Source organism: Corvus kubaryi, unplaced genomic scaffold (genome assembly GCF_017639235.1).
Source record: "Corvus kubaryi isolate FWS band 111438036 unplaced genomic scaffold, C.kubaryi_AGA036_p1.0 37265, whole genome shotgun sequence".
Taxonomy (NCBI): Eukaryota; Metazoa; Chordata; class Aves; order Passeriformes; family Corvidae; genus Corvus; species Corvus kubaryi.
Window position 1 is genome coordinate 2,226,420 of NW_024581080.1, and position 19,757 is coordinate 2,246,176.

General features: G+C 62.0%; 3 protein-coding genes and 1 non-coding gene across 5 annotated transcripts; 1 reads left to right on the plus strand and 3 right to left on the minus strand.

Moving 5' to 3' along the window:
• Positions 1 to 12: 12 nt before the first annotated feature.
• Positions 13 to 3,338, minus strand: TTI2 (TELO2 interacting protein 2). Its single transcript, XM_042024870.1, has 7 exons — positions 2,704 to 3,338; positions 2,294 to 2,480; positions 1,788 to 1,880; positions 1,287 to 1,471; positions 992 to 1,135; positions 344 to 506; positions 13 to 143 (listed from the first exon to the last, which is right to left on the minus strand). The coding sequence occupies exons 1-7, from the start codon at positions 3,336 to 3,338 to the stop codon at positions 63 to 65; spliced, it is 1,488 nt and encodes a 495-aa protein (XP_041880804.1). The 3' UTR covers positions 13 to 62.
• Positions 3,339 to 3,771: 433 nt separating this feature from the next.
• LOC121663097 lies at positions 3,772 to 3,865 on the plus strand. The gene has a single exon (XR_006015521.1). It is a non-coding gene; the product is annotated as a small nucleolar RNA U13 (small nucleolar RNA).
• A 591-nt stretch (positions 3,866 to 4,456) lies between these two features.
• On the minus strand, positions 4,457 to 10,663 carry RNF122 (ring finger protein 122). Of its 2 annotated transcripts, none has more exons than XM_042024873.1 (6): positions 10,567 to 10,663; positions 6,364 to 6,520; positions 5,624 to 5,669; positions 5,372 to 5,413; positions 5,024 to 5,103; positions 4,457 to 4,946 (listed from the first exon to the last, which is right to left on the minus strand). In XM_042024873.1, the coding sequence occupies exons 1-6, from the start codon at positions 10,589 to 10,591 to the stop codon at positions 4,832 to 4,834; spliced, it is 465 nt and encodes a 154-aa protein (XP_041880807.1). In that variant the 5' UTR covers positions 10,592 to 10,663; the 3' UTR covers positions 4,457 to 4,831. The 2 variants fall into 2 exon arrangements, with proteins under 2 accessions (XP_041880807.1, XP_041880806.1); XM_042024872.1 differs by having other exon boundaries at positions 5,024 to 5,106.
• Positions 10,664 to 11,840: 1,177 nt separating this feature from the next.
• DUSP26 (dual specificity phosphatase 26) lies at positions 11,841 to 16,427 on the minus strand. Its single transcript, XM_042024874.1, has 4 exons — positions 16,173 to 16,427; positions 13,617 to 13,889; positions 13,036 to 13,244; positions 11,841 to 12,533 (listed from the first exon to the last, which is right to left on the minus strand). The coding sequence occupies exons 2-4, from the start codon at positions 13,793 to 13,795 to the stop codon at positions 12,334 to 12,336; spliced, it is 588 nt and encodes a 195-aa protein (XP_041880808.1). The 5' UTR covers positions 13,796 to 13,889; positions 16,173 to 16,427; the 3' UTR covers positions 11,841 to 12,333.
• Between the last annotated feature and the right edge of the window lie 3,330 nt (positions 16,428 to 19,757).

Genomic DNA, 19,757 nt, shown 5'->3' on the forward strand with positions numbered 1-19,757 from the left:
CAGAACTTTAAATAAATACAACAATTTTACTGTACAAAAGGGGGTGAGCAGTGTCAGGCACCTCAGCTGCTCTCCTGCACCTCCCTGAGGCACTCCCGCACCTGGTTCTCCTCACAGCTGCTGTGCACCCCTTCCAGCAGCACCTGCAGGGAGAAAAGCAGCATTTGCAGTGCCTGGGTTACGGTGTCACCCAGCCCCCCCAGCCCTCGGGTGGAGCAAAGCACAGATTGATCCCCATCGATTGGTATCGAGGCACTGATCAATCGATTATTGATGTTGGGGAGGGGAAATGCCAAATCCTGCTGAGAGGGAAGAGGGCACTGGCACAGAGTCCCTGACTCACCTTCACCTGGCCCTGGGAGCAGTGATCCAGCAGGATGAGGCACTGGGTGGCCCTGTGGAGCAGGGCAGCTCTGACGGGCGCCGGCGTCGGGCCCTGCTCCGTGTGAACGTCCCAGAGCAGCCTCAGCAGGGCCTTGAGGAGCACGGGGAGCCTGCAGGGCATCCTGCAAGGGCAACACCTCATCCCAAACCCTTCCCGAGGCAGGGGACAGCACAGCTTTGCTGAGCAGCTCCTGGTTCTGGTGTGGGGCAGGGCTGGTGCCAGCCTGAGGAAGCAGCTGCCTCGGTCAGGGTGCCAGGACAGCCCTGGACACACAGGAACCTCGGGATGGTGTGGCAGGAATGCTGTCCCTGCACAGCCCAGGGCTTACTCCACATTGATTTAATTTGTAACCACTCATGCTTTTGGAACAGGCACAAGGTGGGTCAGACCCAGAGAGAGAGAATCCAGCTTAATTCTGGAGCCAGGTTTTTCAGTAATGCCAGCAAGTGCTTCCTGGGACAGATTCTCCCTTAGGATTTGAGGGCCTTTTCCTCAAGAAGAAGTAGCTTTGGGTCTTATGAAAACATTCAGGACAGGAATGAAGCACTCATGTCAGGACGGGCTTCCAGGAGAGCTTTTCTGTGTGTAATCCCCCCAGAGAGGTACCTGGGCCAGGCGTGCTCTATGGTGCACTGCAGTGTCTCCAGGATTCCCAGTCTGGCTTCTTCCTCGGGACCATCAGAGACTTCCAGGTAGCCCAGGATGACTCGCTCCAGCCTCTTCAGGTGCCTCACAATGAGGATGCCGAGTCTGGAGGCACAAACACACCCTGAGGCAGAGGATACTCTTGGGTGCAAGCCCAGGGCCCATCCCCGTGGGGTCACAGCTCTCATCTGGTCTGCTCTCAGCTCCTCAGGAAGGTGGGCAGGGCCCCCAGGTCCCCCTGTCCCCTGTGTCTCACCTGGTGACGAAGGCGGGCAGGGTCCCCGCGTAGACCCTGCGCAGCGCCAGCCGATGCTCGGCCTCCATGTGGGTCAGCACCAGCTGCAGCACCTGGTCCCAGGGGGACGTGGCTCTCCCGTGGCCCTGGTGCCGCTGGCCTCGCTCCAGGACGGGCAGCAGGTCCAGCAGGCACAGCAGCACTGCCTGGTTTGGGGACAGATGGGGAACCTGAGCTCGTGTTCTCTCCAAAACCCAGTAAATCCCAACCCTGTGACCACCCACGGCCGCTGCTGCTCACCCGACAGGCCCGAGTGCTTCAAACCTGTTACCTGCCCTGGAACGGGGCAGGAGGATTCCCTCTGCTCTGGCATTTTCCTGGAATCTCCCGAGCTACTTTGTCTCACAGGCTGGTGACAGCCTGACTGGACTGTGAGAGGCAACAGGCTCAGCCTCCTCCTGCCTTAAACTGCACGGCTGCCAATAGCCCAAGGCACGTTAAACCCAAGCCCAGCCATCCTACCTGGATGAGAGGGGCCTCCCGTGAGTAGAGGTGGTTGTAGAGGGCGTGGAACACCACCTGGGCCCTGTTGAACTGGCACAGATCCGCACCCGGCTGCAACAACAGACACCAGGGCGTTGTTCCTGGGCAGCACATTCTGCTAAAACCTAAGGAAAGCACATCCCGCCCAAACCCTGGGACACCCCGAGCGTGAGGAACTGCTGTGAACGCAGGGTAAGCCCTGCCGTGCGCCAGGAGGAGAAGTTAGGAACCTGACCCACACGAGGGAATGGCTGGAGCTGTGCCAGGGCAGGGTTAGGTTGGATTTTAGGGTGCTGGGTACTGCCCAGGCTCCCCAGGAGCTGCTTGGACACCGCTCGCAGGGACGAGATTGTTGGGGTGTCTCTGCCAGGCCGGGGGTTGGACTCTGGTCCTTGTGAGTCCCCTCCAGCTCAGGACATTCTGGGATTGACCCTTCTGTCAGCAACACCCGGAAAGGGCTCCAAGCCCTGCCCTCCCTCCCTCACCACGTTGAGGACGATGTGGTGCAGGCAGCGCACGCCCAGCACTTTGTTCTCCTCCTGGAAGTCATCGGAGAGGAGCAGCGCGGGCGGCAGCACCCGCTCCAGGTGAGGGCACAGCCAGGGCCGGCTGACGTGGAGCAGAGTCCAGGAGAATACGTGTTTGGAGCCTGGGTTACGCTTCCAGGTGTCTCTGGAGGGACAAACACAGCTCAGGGAACACTGAGAGTACTCATTTCCCGTGCACTTGAGGTTCTCAGCTGGCAGCAAACTGACAATCATCCCCCAGCACCTTCCACTGCTGGGCATTTGTAAAGCTCCTGGCCTCCTGTTTAGCATCTCTTGAGCCTGAGCTCCGTTTCCCAGCATTTCCTACACAGGGACCCTCCAAGCGCCACGCTCCCCTTCGCACTCACTTGGTTAACTCCTGCTTCAGGAGCCCCATCACTGCTCCGAATCTTCCTTCCTCATCCCCCTCCTTTCCCCGCAGGAATTCCGCCACGGACCCGCAGCCGGCAGCCTGGAGCAGCCGCTCCAGCAGCTCCTGAGCCACTGCCCGAGTGCTCGCCGTGGTCCAGGGCCTCTCGTCCTTGTGCATGACGGCGAAGATGAACGCGTGTCCCAGCACCCGGCGCAGGACGGGCCCCACCACGGCCATCCCCAGCGACTCCTGACCCTTGGCAGCTTCCAGCTTCTGGAGGAGGAGCAGGAACACGGCGCCAACGCGCTCCGCTCGCTCCGCCACGGCGGCCAGCGCTGCGTCCTGCCCGGGGGGCTCGGTCCCGTCCTGCTCCCGGCGCGGCGGAGCCGCGAAGCCGCCCAGGGCCGCGGCCAGCGAGCCCAGCGCCGCGGGGCTCGCCGAGCCCAGGAGCCAGCGCGGATCCGCCGCCTCCAGCAGCGCGCCCAGCTCCCGGAGGGCTCCCGGCCGCTCGGACAGCGCCAGCCGCGCCTGCAGCAGCACCTGCTCGGCCGAAGGGGCGGCGGGCGGCGGCTCCGCCTGCCCGGGACCCCGCTCCGGGCTCAGCGCCCGCGTCGGGCTGCTGACATCCATGGCCTGGCACGACCCCCGGAGGGACGTCCCCGCCCTAAAACCCCTCTAAAGACACATCGCCGGTGGCAGCAGCGCCCCGCGGGCAGCGCGAACCCCCGGGACCCCTTCGGAGAGCCCCGAGCGCCCCCGCTCCCCTCACCGCAGCACCACGCGCGCGCGCTGTCGCAAATCCCCCCCAGTTGCCGTAAAGCAGGTGGGCGAAGGGGGGCGTGGCGTTGCGTGAATAAATTAGCATTACTAATTAAGAATCGCGGTGCGGCGAACAGCAGCCGTGAGGGGCGGGGAGGGCAGAAACCGGGACGGGAGGGCGGCGGGCGGTGGTGCGGAGGGGGCTGAAACGGAAGGAGGGGAGCTAGATGAGAACGGTGATATCACCGTGACTTCAGAGTAGTGGCGTGACTGTGGGGCTCGGCGCGGGAAGAAGCGTTTTTTGATCCTTCCGGTTCATGGAGATGATGAATGGGAGTGGCACGCGGCTGCGTGACGTGTGCGCCCTGCGTTACGACATTGCACAGTCCCATCTGACCGCCGGGGGGTCCTGACGTCACTGCGACGTCACTTTCTCTTTTTGGCGTCAAAGAACAGCGGCAGTGGGGTAATGAGGAGGTGGCGTCGCTGTGACGTAATCACCGTGACGTCATTTTTGTGGCGTGATGGGTGGGTGGTGCTGCTCTGACGTTATCGCTTTTCAGTGTCAGAAATCAGTGGAAATGAGCAAATTGTGATGTCATCGCTGACGCCGCGTTCTCTCGGACATGTCAGAAATGAGTGGGAATGGGCAAATTAGGGGGGGGGGCCACCCTGATGTGGGCACAGCTTGGGGGGTGCCCGGCCCTGGAGGGGTCAGTGATGTCACCGCTGATGTCATCTTCTCTCGGACATGTCAAAAATGAGTGAAAACGGGGAGATCTGGGGGTTCCGCCCTGATTTGGGCACAGCCGGGGGGTCCTGGCCCTGGGGAGGGGAGGCACATCGATGCTGTTCGGGGCAGTTTGGGTGATTTGTCACTCCATTAAAGGGTCACGGCCAGCAGTGTCCCTTCCTCGCGCACCTGGGGGTTTCAGCATCCCCTTGGCCTTTATTGGGGCCCCCTGGCAGCACCCACAGCTGAGACAGACTAAGAAATCATCCATTTAATCATTTTTTTACACAAAACTGTACAATCCCTCTGCCCCGTGGGGATCCTGGGGGTCCGGAGGGGCTCAGGTACAAAAATAACTCTGCAGCAGAAGTGGGGACAGGAGCCCACCCGCGCCCTGGGGCTCAGCTTCCCGCAGGGAAGCCCGGGGCCGTCCCGGCTCCATGGGGAGCACAGCCCGGACAGCGGCAAATCCCAAACCAAGCCACGGCCTGCGGGGTCAAAATCCCAACCGGGAAACCCCGGATCCTTCCAGAGGGACCCTGGGCAGGCGGGGTGGGCAATGCCGGGTGTGCGGAGCCGCGGTCCCGCGGTGGATCCCGACGGATCCCGCAGGATGTGGAGCGGGGCTGGCTCACACCAGCTCATCCAGGAGGGTCCCGATGCCGGCTCGGGGTTGCCCCGGCCCCGCCATGGGTTTGTTGCACATGGGGCACACGCAGCGCACCTCCAGCCACTTCACCAGGCACCTGCGGGCAGGAAGGCGGCAGTGCCGATTCCCGCAGGGAATTCCCCGCTCCCGCCCCGCTCTGCCAGCCCCACTCACTTTCTGTGGAAGGCGTGCTGGCACGGCAGCACCCCCAGCTCCTCCTTCACCCGAAAATCCTCCAGGCAGACGGCGCAGGTCTGCTGTGGGAGGTGAGACAGAGGCTGAGGGCGGGTGCGAACATGTGGGACCCGCCAGAAATGCCACGGCTCGGGAAATCCCGGGTGTTTCCAGCCGGGAGCTCGGCCCCGCTCCCAAACCACCCGCGGGGAGGGGGATTTTGGGGCACACATCCCCACATCGCATCCCCAGCCTGTCCCAGCCCTGCTCCTGAGCACAGGGGATGTGTCCCGAGGGTTGTCCCTGTTAATCCCAGCTCCATCCCGATCCAGAGGTGGTCCCGCTCACCCCGTGCACGTTCAGCCTGCGGGCATCGCCTTTCAAAACCACCTGAAGGAGAGAAGGAGGGGAGGATTTAACTGCAGGAAGGATCTTGCCCCGGGAGGAGCTGAAGGGAGCCGTGCGCGGGCGGGTTGAGCCCGGGGGGTTCCGGGCAGGGTGTCCCGTCCCAGCCCTTTGGAACGCGCAGCCCCGGTCCCCGCTGTGTCCCCGCTCATCCCAAACCCCGCCCGGCTGGTGCGGGAACATCCCCCGCGTTACCTCCTTGTACCCGAAGCGCTCGCTCTGCGCCTGCTGCCGCAGCTTGCTGGGGACAGGGAGAGAAAGGCACCGTGAGTTTTGCAGCCAAAAATGCTCAGGAGGCACCTGAAATCACGGGGAACGCGCCCCTCCCGCCCGGGATTCGGGATCAGCGGCTCCGTTTGTGCAGGAGCAGCCCGAGCTGGCCCCGGGAATGGGCAGTGGGGGCGATAAGGGCGGCAGGGGCGATTGTTTGCCTTCGGAAGTCGTTCGCAGGGCAGGAAGCGCCGCATTTCCAGCGCTCGGCTGCCGGCAGCTCCCGGCCCCGCCGTGACCTTGGCCGGGGAAACGCGGCTGGCCCAGAACCGCGGGGATGGGGAGGACGGGACGGCCTCTCCTCCAAGCCGGGCCCCAAAACGCGCTCCCACTGCCCCTGAAGTGGCTGAGGGATGCGGGGGACATCCCGCGGGGCAGGGCTGAGCCGGCCCTCCAGGAACAGCAGCCTCGGCTTTGGGGTTAAAAATAGCGCTCCCCGAGCAGGGAGCGCAGGGAAAGGCACATCCTCCACCGCTCCTTCCCTGCCCCGCACAGTGCGGCCCTCGCACGTTCCCTGGAAAACAGGAGCCCCTTCCTGCGCTTCCTGCCCTGCTCCAGGCTGCGGGGCCCCGGCACCGACCGGCGGTTTGTCCCGGTTTTCTGGGAAAAACCAGGATCTGGGGATGCCCAGGGACACCGAGCCCCCAGCGCAGCCCTCGGCTCACCTGATGAAGTAGCAGCAGAAGATGAGGCTGAGCACAAAGATGAAGATGCCGGTGCCGAAAATGACCATGTAGATGTTGAGGGGCAGGTCCTGGAAGGTGATGGGCGGCATTGTACAGGGTTTAGTGGGATAAATCAGCCCCAGGCTGCAGGAGCACCCTTGGCAGGAAGAGAAATGAGAGAAATTCAGCGTTTAGGTGAAAAGGAGGTGAAGAAGATGCGCTGAGAGAGCACAGAGAGCCTGGGCTGGCTCCGTCCTCTGTGGAGTTTGCCAAGTGGGCAAAAAGCAGCACTAAGACATCGTCCTGTGCCCAGTGAGGTGAGAGCTCCCCTGGAAGAGCAGCAGCCCCTCAGAGCAGCTCAGCTGCATTTCCACAGCCACCAGCCCCTTCTGCAGCAGCTGCAGGAGCAGCAGGCCCCGGGATTTCATCTCCGGGGGAATACACGGAGGCTGGAAAGGGATTTAGGGAAGGACGAAGCTAAAAACCAGCCTGAAAAACAGCAACAGTTGGCGGCTGCCATCGCCCCAGGAGGAGCAAGCGGCTGCTTCGGCCTCGGCGTGGGGAGAGGTGCTGGGGTCACTGAGCACCGGCTGACCCAGTCCCCTGTCCCAGCAAAGCCACGGGTGCCACCCCAGGGCCACCACGGGGGACACATGGGTGTCACGCAGGGCTGGTGACAGCACAGCCACCCCGGGAGGCTCCCACGGAGCCCCAGCCCCCTGACACTGCTCAGGGCTGCTGCAAAGCCGGGCTCTGGCACGGAATGAGCCCCGTTTTATGTCTGGGAATGGCTCTGACCCCCCTGGAGTCAGGGCTTTGATTTCTCCTCGGCTCTCACTTGAAAGGAGAGGAGCTCCCAGCCCCATCTGTGCCCCACGGAGCAGCTCCCCTGGCCCCTTCCTTCCGCCCAGCACCCTGCTCCTCATCAAACAGCTCCTCCAGGAGCGCTCCTGGCTTTAATTACAGCCCCCCAGCCCCTCCGCCTGTTCCTCAGGAGAGGCTGGAATTCGCTCTGCAGGGACAGGCAGGAGTGGGCAGCAGAACCTCCTGCACCAGCGGAGACACCCAGGGCTGGTCTGTCTGGTGTCCTCCCCACGGTGACAGGGGACAGCAGGACACCACCCCAGCAGGGTGGGCAGGTGGCACTTCTGAGCTGGGACACCCAAATTCCAGCCATTCCCAGGAATCTGCTCTGCTGGGTGGGGGAGTTCACGTGTCCCATCGATGCCACGGCCAAGCCACCGTGGCCAGGAGCCACCTGGCACTGGGGACACCGGTTTGGTGCCGCGCAGCTGCAGCAGAGGAGAGCCTGGGCTGTAGGAAATGGGGTTTTCCTGCCCCAGAGCCACACGCTCTGTGCCTCCTGGAATGACCGGAGACAATCCGTCATCCACCTCAGCCACAGCGGGAAAGGGAGGATTTGTTTGTCAGGTCCTGCTGCTCCCAGGACCACCAGGTGCAGGAAGAGACAATAGGAAAGGTTCATTATTTTTTGCCATTTCCTTGCTGGAAGTGATTGAGAAATACTCCAAAAAAACCCCCAAAACAAAACAAAACAAAACGCTTACAGCTCTGAAAAAAACCCACTGAGTAAGACATGAGGTAATGCTGGAGCACCGGCTGGTGGGGCACGGGCTGGAGAGCCCCAGCACATCCCTCTGGGCTCATTTAAGGGATTCAAAACCCAGCTCACAACACCAAAACCCGGCTCCTGACCCCAGAAACCACCCCAGCCACCTCTCCTCTCCTCCTACAGCCCCCACGCTCTGCCCCATCCCATGGGGTGAAATGCTGTCTCTGACCACACAAGGACCCTTTTGGGACTCACCAGCTCAGCCAGGGGCATTCCTGCTGGATGGGCCTTCAGGAACTCCCGGGCTGGGGGTGCAGCTCCAGGGAAATTCCCTTTGCTGCTCTGGGAGAGGCCATGGGATGTGAGGAGGAGCTGCCAGAACCTGGAGCAGGGGGTCCCTGCGGAGCTCAGCCCCCTCTCCCTCCCAGCCCCTTCCCTGGATGGTTTTGATTAAACCCCCCTGCCCGACAGAGGCCTTTGTGTTTTCAGTTCCAGGGGAACGGATCAAGTCCCGGCTTACCCGACATGAGATGAGGACCTGATGGGCACCGAGGAGAAACAACCCCGGCCACCAGCTCCTGGCTCCTGGTTTGACACCAGAACCAGAACCCCTGAAGGCTGGGGCGATTGTTGAGTGGAAAAAGGGGAAAAAGGGGATCTGCAAACATCTGGGGAAGTGGCCACAGACACACGGTGCCTTTGTGGACTCCTGCGCGAAGGACGCGCACAGGGAGCTGCTTCAGTTTGGCCAGAAAAGCTTTTTCCATGCGAACTCCCACAGCTCCTCTTGGAAGGAGAAGGAGCCCAGGTACAGTTTGGCCCATCAGGGCTGTGGTTTGCCCCTCTTCCTCCTCCTCCCCACACAGATTTATCCCAAACCCCCTCTGTGAGCTGCGCTGGGGACACAGAGCCTTGAGCCCCCCAACGGGGTGACCCCAGCCCTGTCCCCCACACCAAACCTGACCTCAACCCCACAGCCCCACAGCCAACCCCTCCTCAAAGCCCTGGTGCTCCAGCAAAGCCAAGTTTGGCCCCTCATTTGGCCCCCCTCAGACCCCACATTTTGATTTATTCCACAGCATTTCCAGTCAGGACCCACACAAGTTTCCTCCCCCTCACTGCGCAGGGGTTTTGCTGAGCTGAGCTTCTCCCTCACCCCAATTCCTGTTCAATAAAACCAACGGGAAACTCAGCAGGTCATTAAATAAAACCATTCCTTCTCCTCCCACACAAAAGCTGTGGGCTCTGCACCAGAGAATGGAATGCAGTTTCCATCTCGGTTTTGCTGGGATGCTGAAAAAAATCCCTGCACAAAGCTGCCCTGAAGCCAAGTCCAGCACGGGGGATGAGGAGCTGCCCCCCAAATGAAGTTCCCGGGGTCTGCAAAGTCCTGAGCTCCAGGTGAGCAGCAGCAGGGAAAGCTGGGCTGCGAAGGAGGAGCTGAAATCCCAGGCAGCGGCCGCCTGTCAGGATATTCTGAATAAACCCATTTAGGTTAAAATGTGATTTTTCCACCAGCCCTGTGAAGGCCCTTAACAGCACCGGGTTCTGATTTATCAAATATCTCTGAGCCTGGGGCTCGAAGCCAAAGTGCACAAGTCGGGTGCCCAGGCCCTGTCCCCTCAACCCACGCCTCGGCCTGGGAACAAGGCTGGGCTCTGTCCTGCCGTCCCCAAAGCCTCGCTGGAGGCTGGAGACAGCTGGGGCTGCTCGGAGCCTCGGGAAGCAAAATCTCTCTTATTTAGGAGGTTTCTTGGACACAGCCGAGCGTGGAGCTGCTGCGGAGCATTTCCCTGCACCCACACGCTGCCACATGTGTGGGACAACTGCCCGGGGGAGCGGTGGCTCCGTGTCCCCCACGTCCCCCAGGGCACACGAGGGATGTGTTACAGGAGAGGAAGCCACTGCTCGCTTTATATTTAGCTTCAAAGGCTGTAACCCTTCCATAAATTAAACCAGCCCGGCCTTTGTTGCCGGGGCAGGGCTTTGATGCTGGAATTCCCAGCGCAGCTCCTCAACTCCTCGGGCACAAAAATAACCCAGTTCTCCTTTGAACCGAGCCCCCCTCGCATGTGCAAACCCAGCGCCACGTTCCTGAGAGCTCCTCACGGCGAGCGCGACCCTGAGGGGCCGGGGCCGTGTCCGGGGACCCCTAAAAAATGACTTTGTTCCACTTTTGCGGGCACATGAAAGACGGTTTGAGGTTGGGGTTTTTTGGTGCGAGCAGCCAAAGTGTGGCCAATCCATTCCGCCGGGTGCTTTCTCCCGGAGAGCCGAGCGGGACGCGCCGTGCCGGGGGCGGAACGGGGGGACCGAGACCCCGGGAGCCCTCGGAGCGGAGGGAGGCGGGGGGGCACCGAGCGCCCGCCCCGCACGGAGCGGCCGGGGGTGCCCGGGGGATGCCCGGGGCTGCCCGGGGGATGCCCGGAGGATGCCCGGGGGTGCCCGGGGGGTGCCCGGGGGATGCCCGGGGGTGCCCGGGGGATGCCCGGGGGATGCCCGGGGGTGCCCGGGGGTGCCCGGGGGATGCCCGGGGGTGCCCCGCTCCCCCCCGCAGTCAGTGCCCCCCTTCCCGGGCAGCAAGGAGGGGACAGCCCCTGCCCACCCGCCCGCCCCCTCCCCGCGCTCACCGTGGCACCACTGGAACGGGGGCATCGGGCGGCTTCGCGGGGCCGCGGCTGCTCCGCCGGGCCATGGCCGTGCCCGCAAACCCCGCCCCAGCCCCGCAGCCCCCCCGCGGCCGCCCCCGGACCGCCCCCGCCCCGCCGGCACCGGTGGTGGTGGCCCCGGGCGGCCGCACCCCCGGCGTGTCCCTGCCCGGGCGGGGCTGCGCTCGCATCCACGAGCCGCGTTCCGAGGGCATCGCCTGCCTCGGGTGGCACCAGGCGACTCAGGCGGCACCCAGCCCATCCTCGGGCACGCAGAAGTCCTTTGGGGGAGCCCCCCCGAGGGCACGGAGCTCCTCGGGGGTCTCGGTGTCAGGTTTGGGACACCGTAAGTTGGATATTCGGGAAGATTTCTTCGTGGAAAGGGTTTTCCTCTCCCTATTGCACTTGAAGGCAGGAAGGAATTCCTCCCTGGGGGGAGCTGGGATGGCATTCCCAGAGAAGCCGTGGCTGCCCCATCCCTGGCAGTGTCCAAGGCCGGGCTGGGATGGTGGGAGGTATCCCTGCCACGGCAGGGGTGGGGTGAGATGGGATTTAAGGTCCCTCCAACCCAAACCAGTCTGGGATTTTGTGACTCCCGGCGCGGGGTCGGGGTCACCAGTCAGCTCAGCGGTGCCAGGGTGCTGGCACAGGCCCCGCTGTGCCCCAAGCCACGGCGCTGTCCCTGCACGGCCCCCAGGCCCCTCTCCCTCCCCGTTTCCACGATCCCAGCTCGGCACAGCTGCAGCCCAGCGCTGCTCCGGGGCCCTCCGGAAGCGCAGGAAGAATGGAGCTATAACGGGAGCGGGAGGACAATGAGGGCTGGCAGCCTGGGGCCACCCGGGCCACCGGGCCACCCCTTCCCGGCTTTGGCACCCTCCTGGGCTCGGCCCAGCCAGCCCTGCTGCTCTCTGGGGTGTTTGTCACAGCCTGGGTGGCCACTTGGAGCTGCCTTTGGGACACTGCTGCGGCCACCTCGTGCGGGACGGTGACCCTGGGACTGCCAGCCCGGCTCTGCTTCCCACCAGGAGCCGCAGTTGGTCCCCACTGCTGGGAAAAAGAGTGGGAACCCCAGGACAGGCACTGAGCGGGGGCTCAGGTTTGGGCACTGAGTGGAGGCAAAGATTTGATCCTTGGACTGAGAATTTGGGGGGATTCGGGTCCACGTGGACCCCGACCACTCGGGTGATGCTCTGTCCCGCAGTCCTGTGACAGATCCCAGCCTGAGCTGTCCCCAAGCACGCCAGGGGTGTCCAGGCTCTTCCTTAGCACTGCCTTTATTTCCACAGGGTGACACGAGGCATGGGGAACACCCAAACACTACGACAGGAGTTTGCCTGGGCCCACAGCCCAGAGCTGACTGACATCACCAGAAACACACGGGACACACAACAGGGACACATGGAGCTGCAGTGTCCTGGCAGGGAGGGACACGACTGCCTGGGCAGATGCCGGGGGGACAACAAAGCCTTGAAGGCTCCCTGGAGCCCACAGGGACGGAGTGACCGGTGACAGTGACGTGGGGCCGAGTCCTCCAGAGGCGTCTTGGAGCGAGCGGGGTGGGGAGGAGGCCATGGCCAGGCCTCCCTGGGTGGCAGAGCTGCAGGTGGAGGGCCCGGGCCGGACCATGGGGACGGCTCGCAGGTCTGGGGACCCCCTGAGCTGGGGGGGCTGCAGGTGACCCATGGGCAGAGCCCGAGCTGGGCGGGCACGGGGCCGGGCGGGCAGAGCCCCCGCAGCGCCCGCCCTCCCTCAGGAGCTCCTCTTGAGCCGCAGGGCGTTGTCCAGGGCCACCAGCTGGCGCAGGAAGCCGCGGTTGGGGATGATCCCGCGGTGGTCCTTGACCGTCTTTATGGCTTCGACCAGGGGCATGTGGTGGCGGATCATGAGGTAGGCGAGGACCAAGGTGGCGGACCTGCTCACCCCGACGGCACAGTGCACGAGGATCCTCCCTGGGGGGACACAGTGGCTGCGTCACAGCAGAGCCAAAACATCCCAGTTAAAAACCTGCTGAGCACCCAGCTGTGGCGCGGAGCACCCGGAGCCCTGGCTCAGGTGGGCAGCACCTGGCGGGGCATGAGGGGTCCCAGCTGTGAGGCACCGAGGTCACCTCATGGCAAAGGGTGTCAGCGTGTCCTGAGAGCCCAAAAGAGACCCAGAAACAGGTCAGAACAAAAACTGTGACCTGGGGGGACGGTGCTCTCATCCAGCCTGTGCCCTCTGGGGAGGAGGTGATGCTGTGCAGGGGACACCACTGGGGTGATCCCATCCAGGGGACACCATTGAGGTGATCCCATCCAGGGGACACCATCCCAGCCTAGAAACTTCTGTTTGATGGTGGAATTCCCAGCGCAGCTCCTCCACTCCACAGGACACCACCCCAGCTCCCCCCCTTCCCAGGGCAGTTCCCCCCATCCTTTCTCCCTCTCGTCTCCCAGAACCTTCCCCAGGGACCTTCGTTGAGGGCTTGGTGGATGAAGTCGGCGGCAGGGTAGAAGTACGGGCTCATGTCGAAGGAGGGGGAGTCGTGGGCCTCGATGCCCAGGTAGCGGATGCCAGTGCCCTCGTAGTACTCGGCGCCGCCGCGCCAGCGGCAGTGAGAGGCATTCAGCACGTGGGTGATGCGCAGCTGCAGCAGCTCCCGCCGGTTGGACGCGATATCTCTGCAGGAACAGCAGAGAGGGGACACTTCAGACCAGGAACAGTGTCCCAGCACGGTGGAAAGGCTGCCCGGGACAAACGTTTCTGGCTGAGAGAGCTGGAGGCAAAAACCTGACAGATTTTTGAGGTTTTTGGGTTTTCAGGCGATCTCCTAGCCCTGGCTCTGTGGACACCCCACCTGTGCCCACCCCAGCTCAGCAGAGCTGTGACCTCCCTGCACAGACAGCCCTGCTCACCTCCTTCCTCCTTCATCCCGGTGCTCTGCACCCATCACATCCTGTGCTCCCTCACCCATCACATCCTGTGCTCCCTCACCTTCCCCACCTCCCCATGTGCCCAAAATGCCCCCTGTCCCTGTGCCCTGCCACACTTACTGGTCGCCCAGGTAGAGGCCTGGCCACACCTCGTCGGCGTGGTTGCAGGCCGTTTTCCCCGTGTACAGCAGCCGCTCCAGCTCGAAGACGCTGAGGATGGGGTGGCTCCCACGCTCATCCCGCGGGGCCCGGCTCGGGGACCTGCTGCTGTTCCTGTAGAACCTGGACAGGAAAGCCATGGGAGCTGCCCAGACCCACACGGCATGCCTGTGGGGGCGGAGAGGCCGGACAGGGGCCTGGGGGTCACTTCTGCTGCTGCTGCCACCCACGGTCCTGTTGGGAAGCAGTGGAGAGGCTGTCAGGAGAAACGGCCCCTCAGTGAGGGGAGTGTCCAGGGGAGGGAACGGAGCTGGGAAGGGGCTGGAGAACTCCTGAGGGATCTGGGAAAGGGGCTCAGCCTGGAGCAAAGGAGGCTCAGGGGGGACCTTGTGGCTCTGCACAAGTCCCTGACAGGAGGGGGCAGCCGGGGGGGTCGGGCTCTGCTGCCAGGGAACAGGGACAGGAGGAGAGGGAACGGCCTCAGGCTGGGCCAGGGGAGGCTCAGGGTGGACAGCAGCAGGAATTTCTCAGTGGAAAGGGTGCTCAGGCCTTGGAACTGTCCAGGGAATTTTGGAGTGCCCATCCCTGGGGGTGTCCAAGGAACACCTGGATGTGGCACTCGGTGACAAGGTGGGGATCGGGCACAGCTTGGACTCGATGATCCCGGAGGGCTTTTCCAAACTCGGGGGTTCTGGGATTCTGTGGTGCTGCAAACACACTCCATCCCTGTTGTGGAAACACCGGCCCAGAGCAGCCAGGTCTCCCCCTGCTGATGTCAGGTCACCAACCCGCTGCTCCCCAGTGTGAGCCGAGCATTCCAAGAAGGAAAACTGCTGGGGAGAAGTTCCTGCTGCCAGGGCTGGGGAGCAGCCAGAACCCCGAGCCTCCACAGGCCGAGCTTTCGCTTCAGCCCCGCGACTTTGGGCTGCGGCCACCTTGGCAGGAGGTGCTCTGCACAGGACCCCTCCCGTGGCTCTGCTGCCAGGGGACGGTGCCAGCTCGGGGCTGGTGCTGCCAACCTGCGCTGGCAGGCGAGGAAAGGCGGCCAGGTCTGGGCATGGCACCAGGGCTGGGGAGGAAAAGCCCCCGAACAGGTGGAGGATTCCATATGGCACCAGGAGCCTGGCCAGGGCCCAGCCTCCTCCAGAGCCTGCAGGGAGGGCGGGGCAGGGTTAACCCCTCCATGGGCACGGCCCTGCAGCTGCTCTGGAACATCCAGGGCCGCTTTGGGGTGAGAAGAGTTAACTGCAGGGCACGAGAAAGCTCCTTTTACCCAGCAGCTGCTCCAGGACGCAGCCCTGCTCCCAAACCTTCACTGCTTGTTACACATCTGCAAGGACCCTCCCCCCCCGGGCAGCCCGACCCAGCGGTTCCTGCTGCCAGATGTGGTCAGAGAGGCCTTTTTGTGCTGCCTTCGCTGCTGCCCCTCCCTCAGGAGGAGAAATTCTGTCCCACCTCGCTGCTGCTGCCCCGGAGCTGCCCCGGAGCCTCCCCTCCCCTCCCAGCACTGCCCAGTTGGGGCTGGGGGGCACAGCGACCCAATGTCCCTCCGCTGTGACATTGCCCCGAGGCTCCGGCCGGCGGAGCAGAAGGAAGGAGCCTCCAGCCCCCATTTGTTGGCAACGCAGAGGAAAACGTGGCAAGGGCATGGGGGAGCTCGGAGGAAGCCCAGAGAGACCCAGGGTGTCCCCCTGCCCCTTCCCTGCTCCAGGGCCGCAGCTCAGAGCCCTGCGCAGGACGGGCCAGCCCTGCCCAAGTGTCACCCCCGGTCCCCAGCACAGCTCACACCCCAGGGCCAGGTGCCAGCCCGACTCATTCCCCCTGCTCTGATCCAACCTGGGCTCCTCCAGGCTGGGAATTGAGGTTGGCAAAGCCCACCCGGGCAAGGCGCCGGGCAGGGCCGAGTGCCGGGGCCCTTAAACCCTGAGTGACCTTGGCTGCGGCACAGCCACACGTCCCCAGCCCCGGGCAGCGCCGGGGCACAGCAGCAGCAGGGGCTGGAAAAAGCGGCTGGATCATGGAGAGGGCTGGAGGCAGCCGAATTCTAGCCCCTCTTATCACCACAGCTGGCTGGAAAAACAACCGTCCCCACCCAGGCCGGGGTGCAGCCGCCGGAACCCCGGCCCAGAGCGGCTTCCCGGGGGTCAGGGGAGAGGCTCTACCCCACATCTCGAGCCGGGAACAGCCCCTGGAGCGCTCCTGGCGCCTCCCAGGCAGGGGCTGTCCCCCTTGTTTGGGAGGCGATCCGGGGGCTCGCTCGCTGCTCCCCCGGCCCCTGTGCCCGGCTGGGAGGGAGGGGACGTTCTGTGGGATGCGGGGAGCGGTCCCAGATGCAGGAATGATCCTGTGGGATGCAGGAATGGTCCTGTGGGATGCGGGAAGAGGTGCGGGATGCAGGAATGATCCCGTGGGATGCAGGAATGATCCCGTGGGATGCAGGAGGGAGCTGTGCCGAAGCTCCGTGGCTCAGGGACACCCCGGGACCCGCGGGGAGGGGACGGCCACCCCCGAGCGTACCTTGGCGAGGGCCGGGATGCGGCGCCGGGATCGGGGCGGGATCGGAGCGGGATCAGCTCCAGTCGGCCATGTCTCGCTGCTGCCGCCGCCGCTGGAGGGAGGCTGATGTAGGAACATCTATTTTAAGGCATGACATGGCCAGAGGCTGGGTTGTTTATGCCAGGCTGGGCACGGAGGGGCGCGGGAGGACCGAGGGACACGCACGGACACCGCACAAGCGCCCGTGGCCGCGCAGCAGCGACAGCGACAACAACAACGTCCCCAAATCCTCCCCCAGCCCCGCTCTCCCTCCTCCGCCTCCCTCCCCGAGCCACAGGCGCGCAGGGGAGAGAAGGAAAAGCTGCCGAAGCGGTGCTGAGGACTCGATTTCCCTCCCCGGGGATCTGCAGCTGTCTCCAGGCCATGTTTCTTCCTGTTTTTTTTCACAGCTGACCTCGTCCCCCGCTCCCTTTGCACATCCAGGGCTCGGTGAGATTTTCTCGGTTTGCAAAGAAAATAAACCCTGGATTTATGGGGGATAACAAATCAGAGAATGGCGTGGCTTGGAAAGGACCTTAAAGATCACCTCGTTCCATGGGCAGGGGACAATTATGACAATTTACAAATTCCTGTCAAAGTCAGGGATTTTTTTTTTCCCCAGGGGGAAAAGAAATTAAAAAAAAAAAAAAGGAATTCAGGATTGAAGCTTTTTTGTTTTGACAGCTTCTAAACGCCACCATTCATTTCACAAGTGCTGCAATGTTTCAGTTAAACATTTTCCAGGCAGAATATGCTCCCTTTCCCTTTGAAGCGCTGCCTTCCCAGCGAAAAGTTTGACTCAGATCAGAAAGTGGGAGTGTGGTGGGAAAAACAACCCGAGGAAGGATGGAAATGAGCTGTTCCAGGCTGAGTGACACATTCCGAGATTCGTGGCGTGCCCTCCCCCACTCCTGCTTGATTGAAAAGCAGGAAATTCTCCCGGTTTTTTGCAGCTGAACCTGTGTTTATCCCGGGATATAATCCCGGGATTATCCCAGAAGGATCGAACAGGGAGGTCCTGGGTGGGGGCTGCTTCTGTGTCCTCACTGAGCCAATGGGATTTCGCAGCTCTGGGATGCTTCAGCTTGGGAAAAACCTGTCCTGAACCCTGGGAAACGGGGTGAAAAATTGAGAAATTGAAGAAAAATTGAACTTTTCACTTCTGCCTGGCCACACTCCTCCAAAAAAACAGGCACTGAAAGGAAATTTCTGAGCTCTCAGAGACACTTTCAGTGTGGACAGCAGCAGCCCTGTCCCTCCCCTGCCCCAGGGAATTCCATTCCCGGCAGTGTGGAAAATGCGCTTCTGAACAGAAGCGCCTACAAAGCCCGGCACAAAAGGTTAAATCTGAATTTAAAAAAAAAAAAAAAAACAAACAACAAACCCACACGAAAGAAAATGAGGTGGATAAATGTTTTGGCAGAGCGTTGCCTGCAGGGAGCTCGCCGGTCATTTAAGCGGAGGATTAGTGGTTGTTCTGTTTTTGTTCCAATAATAGTGCTGGAATTGCTTTGTAAAGCGGCCAGAAGGCCCCAACAAAGCCGGGGAGTGCTCCTCGGATAATGAAATTTCAGCTGCTTTGAGACGCCCGGGCAGCTGCATCGAGGAACAGCGTCAGCGATTTCTCTGTCTGGGACACAGCCCGGACCTCTTTCCTCCCCCGTCCCCGTTTTCCGTGGACAGCAGCGCTGAGCTGCTCCCTGCAGGATTTATCCGCTCTCAGGAGCTCCTGGAGCTGCTGCCCGGGGAGTCCCGAGGCCTCTCAGAGCCTGGGGCTGGGCCAGAGCTGGGGGGGACACACAGACACCCCCCGGGCTTTGTGTCACCGTCACCTGCGCCTTGCAGAACGGGTCACAGAGGGCTCCTGCCACCTCCTGTCCCTGCCAGCTGTGTCACCCCCCAGCGCCTGAGCCCACCCTCCGCTCCTTGGCGCATTCGGATGATTTGGGAGCACGGGCAGGGTCTGAGCAGGTGTCCCGCGGGGCCGGGGGCTGCAGGACCCCGTGGGATGGGATGAAAGCCCGGCTGGAAAAGTTCACGGCTCCAGCCACTAGAGGCTGCTCTGGTTATACATAAATCACCTCCGAGCTCGGTCAGACCGCACCACTCAGCCCAGGGAAGGGAAGGGCAGAGGCTGGGCAGCTCCAGAGCCGCCTTTCCCGGCTTTAAACTCCCCAGGAATGCAAATCCAGCGCGGGCTTCAAAGCCCGGGTTGAAAGTTCAGGGATCGATCACTTCCCGCGGGCAGTGCCGCGTGTCCAGGGCTCAGGAGCCGGGTTTTGTTAAACTCGGTCGTAAACAGAAGGAGGGGATGGGTTTCATCCAGAGGAGCTCTTTGAGGGACCAGGGAGCTGGAGCAAAACGAGGTGGAAGGAAGGGAACTGTGACAGTCAGGGAGAGGAGGGGCCATGGTGGGAATGGGCAGGGCAGGGTGGGAGAGCAGCTGAGGGAGCTGGGGAAGGGCCTTCCCTTCCCTTCCCTTCCCTTCCCTTCCCTTCCCTTCCCTTCCCCACAGCGACGTTTCCAGTTCCACTGTAGGAATGGTTCTCCCTCTGGAAATCCAACTGCTTGGTTCCCTAGATGGGAAATTCTGTCCTGCTGATCCCCTGGGAGGCTCTCACTTGGCCTGGTTGAGTTATTCCAATAAAAAGCTCCAATTTCCCAGTTCCGTCCAAGGCCGCTGTAGAACTCTGCACATCTCACGGGCAGGATTTACCAGCGCGCTTTGCTGTGCCTCAGGGTCCTTGGGTTTTTAAATTCCGGGTGGTTTTCACTATTTTTTGTTGAGGAACAGCTCTGTCAACAACTCCAAGGGTTCCATTAGGAATTATCCCATCCTTCTGGCCCTAAATGGGAACAGGACTTGGACTTCCAGCCTTGTTTTCCATCTGGTACAGCCAACATGGAAATACTCATGTGCCAAGGGGAGAAAAAGAAGGAGAACACAGCAGCGCTGCTGATTTAGCTGGGAAAGGGCAGCCCACATCCTCCAGAACCCTCGGAGAGGAAAAACCTTTCCCCAGCCAGAATGTTTGGTGCAGTGGGAAGAGAGGCTGATTTTCCCCTTCTGTTTTTCTGCACTGACGTTGATTTTAGCAAAAAAAAAAAGGGAAAGGTCACGGAGGACAAAAGATTTGGAGGTGGTAAAACCCAAACCTTCTCCTCCCTCCCCACAGCCCTGACAGCCTGAGCTGCTTTGCCTAATGGAAACAGGCAGCAGAGAGCAGTTCGACTTTAATAATTCTAATTATGCCACGGCATTGTGAAATAAATTAGAAATCCAAATGAAATCAGCGTCCCATGGCACGGGGAAATGTTCAGTCACAGAGTGCAGGTACCAAAATCCATCCCGAGGTCTGTCTTGCATAGACCAGACAGAAAATAATAGAAATTATGCTCAGAAATAGGAGAGAAAATTAAAGCACCCGGTGACTGCTGCAAAGCCATCCCAGGAGCTGAAGCGAAACCAATCCTCAAGCTCAGCCTCCTGCCAGTGACTCCTTTTCCCAACTTTTCTGGAGCCCAGGAAGGTGTTTCCCTCTTTCCCATTCCAGGGATCTGCAGCGG

Bases quoted from the DNA above. Each gene is read 5' to 3' on its own strand.
- DUSP26 (XM_042024874.1), bottom strand. From the start codon at position 13,795: ATGGCTTTCCTGTCCAGGTTCTACAGGAACAGCAGCAGGTCCCCGAGC. The intron at 13,245-13,616 runs GTAAGTGTGGCA...CTGTTCCTGCAG, and splicing joins GGCCTCTACCTGGGCGACCA to AGATATCGCGTCCAACCGGC. The intron at 12,534-13,035 runs GTCCCTGGGGAA...GTGTCCCCCCAG, and splicing joins CCACCAAGCCCTCAACGAAG to GGAGGATCCTCGTGCACTGT.
- TTI2 (XM_042024870.1), bottom strand. From the start codon at position 3,338: ATGGATGTCAGCAGCCCGACGCGGGCGCTGAGCCCGGAGCGGGGTCCC. The intron at 1,472-1,787 runs GTAGGATGGCTG...TCCCCAAACCAG, and splicing joins GGGAGGCCCCTCTCATCCAG to GCAGTGCTGCTGTGCCTGCT. The intron at 144-343 runs GTGAGTCAGGGA...TTCTCCCTGCAG, and splicing joins GCTCCCAGGGCCAGGTGAAG to GTGCTGCTGGAAGGGGTGCA.
- RNF122 (XM_042024872.1), bottom strand. From the start codon at position 10,591: ATGCCCCCGTTCCAGTGGTGCCACG. The intron at 6,521-10,566 runs GTGAGCGCGGGG...CTTCCTGCCAAG, and splicing joins CCCGTTCCAGTGGTGCCACG to GGTGCTCCTGCAGCCTGGGG. The intron at 5,107-5,371 runs GTGAGCGGGACC...CACCTCCCACAG, and splicing joins GCAGGCTGAACGTGCACGGG to CAGACCTGCGCCGTCTGCCT.